Here is a 1,391-nt window from a genome sequence, read left to right as displayed (position 1 = left end):
CCTCTCCTGGGAAAGCGCCTCACGCGGCGCCTGCGCCCTTGCCCCACCTAAGAATACTAACTAGGGTATATTTTCCTTTGGCCCCGGCGGTCACGGCGCCTGCGCCGTCTAGGGACTCCTTCCCTTCCGAGACCCCGCCCTGAAGCTAAGGTGCCTCTTCCTTCCAGTTCGGTCTCAAAGCGCCCACACCCTACATCTCTCTCCCAACGCCACCCTCCGGACTGAAACTGCGGCTGCGCCACTCCTTCTCCTCCAAATTCCTTGCCAGCTCCTCTCTCCTCCGCCCCCCCACGTCGGGTAGTTGACGTCAGTACGCCTGGCAGCCGCCATTACAGAGAAGCTGAGCTCCGGAGCTAAAGGGAAAGGAGGAGTCGCTGCCGCCGGCGCCCAGGCACCTCGGAGAATCTGCAGGTGAAGAACCGGTCCCTAGGAGAAAGCCCGGCCGCCGCCCAGCAGCCCCGCGAGAGGCGGTGGCAGTTGTGTGAGTGCGTGCTTGCGGCCGGAGCGGCGGGGAGAGGGTGCCGGTGGGGCCCAGAAGCGGCGGCGGCGGCGGCAGTAGCAGCGGCAGCATCATGGACGAGAAGGTCTTCACCAAGGAGCTGGACCAGTGGATCGAGCAGCTCAACGAGTGCAAGCAACTCTCGGAGTCTCAGGTCAAGAGTCTCTGCGAGAAGGTGAGGACGCCCAGCAGGCCGGGGCCTCGGGCCCAGGGCCTGAGTCAGCGGTGCCCGCCCCCTCTCGGGGCGGGTGAACCAGGGCCCCCCGGGTTCTGCGCGAGGTTCGAAGGCTGGGGGAGGGTCCCCCTAAACCTCTTCGTCCGGGGCCGCATTCTGGGGCTAGCCCACAGGGATGCTCTGGTGGCGGGACGGGGTGGGGAAGGAGAGGGAGTGGGGAGGCTTCCCCGAAGACCTCGATAGCGCCTTTCTCCCGGGCCTCCTTTGCCTGTCTACGGCCCAAAGGGGGGACACAGTCGGCCTGCGGCGGCGGCTCTGGCTGGCAACATGGCGGAATCAGCTGGATCTACCCGACCCTTCGTTCCCCCCTCCCTACAGAAGGGTGGCTCGGCCCGAGGAAAGCTTTTCCCTTTGAGCTCGGGCCTCGGTCCGGGCTTCCCGGGGCGGCTCGGCGCCCCCTGGATCCGGCGCTGGGATTGGCCGCCGCCACCTCTGCCTAAAATGGCGCCGCTCGGCTGGGTCTCGGGAGGCTCGGAGAGGGGCCGGGTCCTAGGCCCGCGGGAGTGGAGGCGGGGCGGGGAGGGGTTTGTCGCGGAGCCTGGAGCTGAGACGGGGGTGGTGGTCGGGAAGGGGGGTGGTTCGAGAGAGTGGCGGGGCCAGGCCTAGCAGAATGGGGAACGCATTGAAGAAGACTGTCCGCGGGGGGGGGGGGGGGGG

The 1,391-nt window shown here is 67.8% G+C and overlaps 1 protein-coding gene across 1 annotated transcript in view; it reads left to right on the top strand.

The window, feature by feature from the left end:
* Positions 1-339: 339 nt before the first annotated feature.
* The window catches only part of PPP2CA (protein phosphatase 2 catalytic subunit alpha), a 32,847-nt gene continuing 31,795 nt past the window's right edge, over positions 340-1,391 (top strand). Inside the window, exon 1 of the mRNA XM_044664687.1 lies at positions 340-674. Within this exon, the coding sequence (XP_044520622.1) occupies positions 573-674 (102 nt within the window). The 5' untranslated portion in view covers positions 340-572. The remainder of the gene's footprint in view (positions 675-1,391) is intronic.

Source organism: Gracilinanus agilis, chromosome 2 (genome assembly GCF_016433145.1).
Source record: "Gracilinanus agilis isolate LMUSP501 chromosome 2, AgileGrace, whole genome shotgun sequence".
Lineage (NCBI taxonomy): Eukaryota > Metazoa > Chordata > Mammalia > Didelphimorphia > Didelphidae > Gracilinanus > Gracilinanus agilis.
This window is presented reverse-complemented; position numbering and strand designations above follow the sequence as displayed.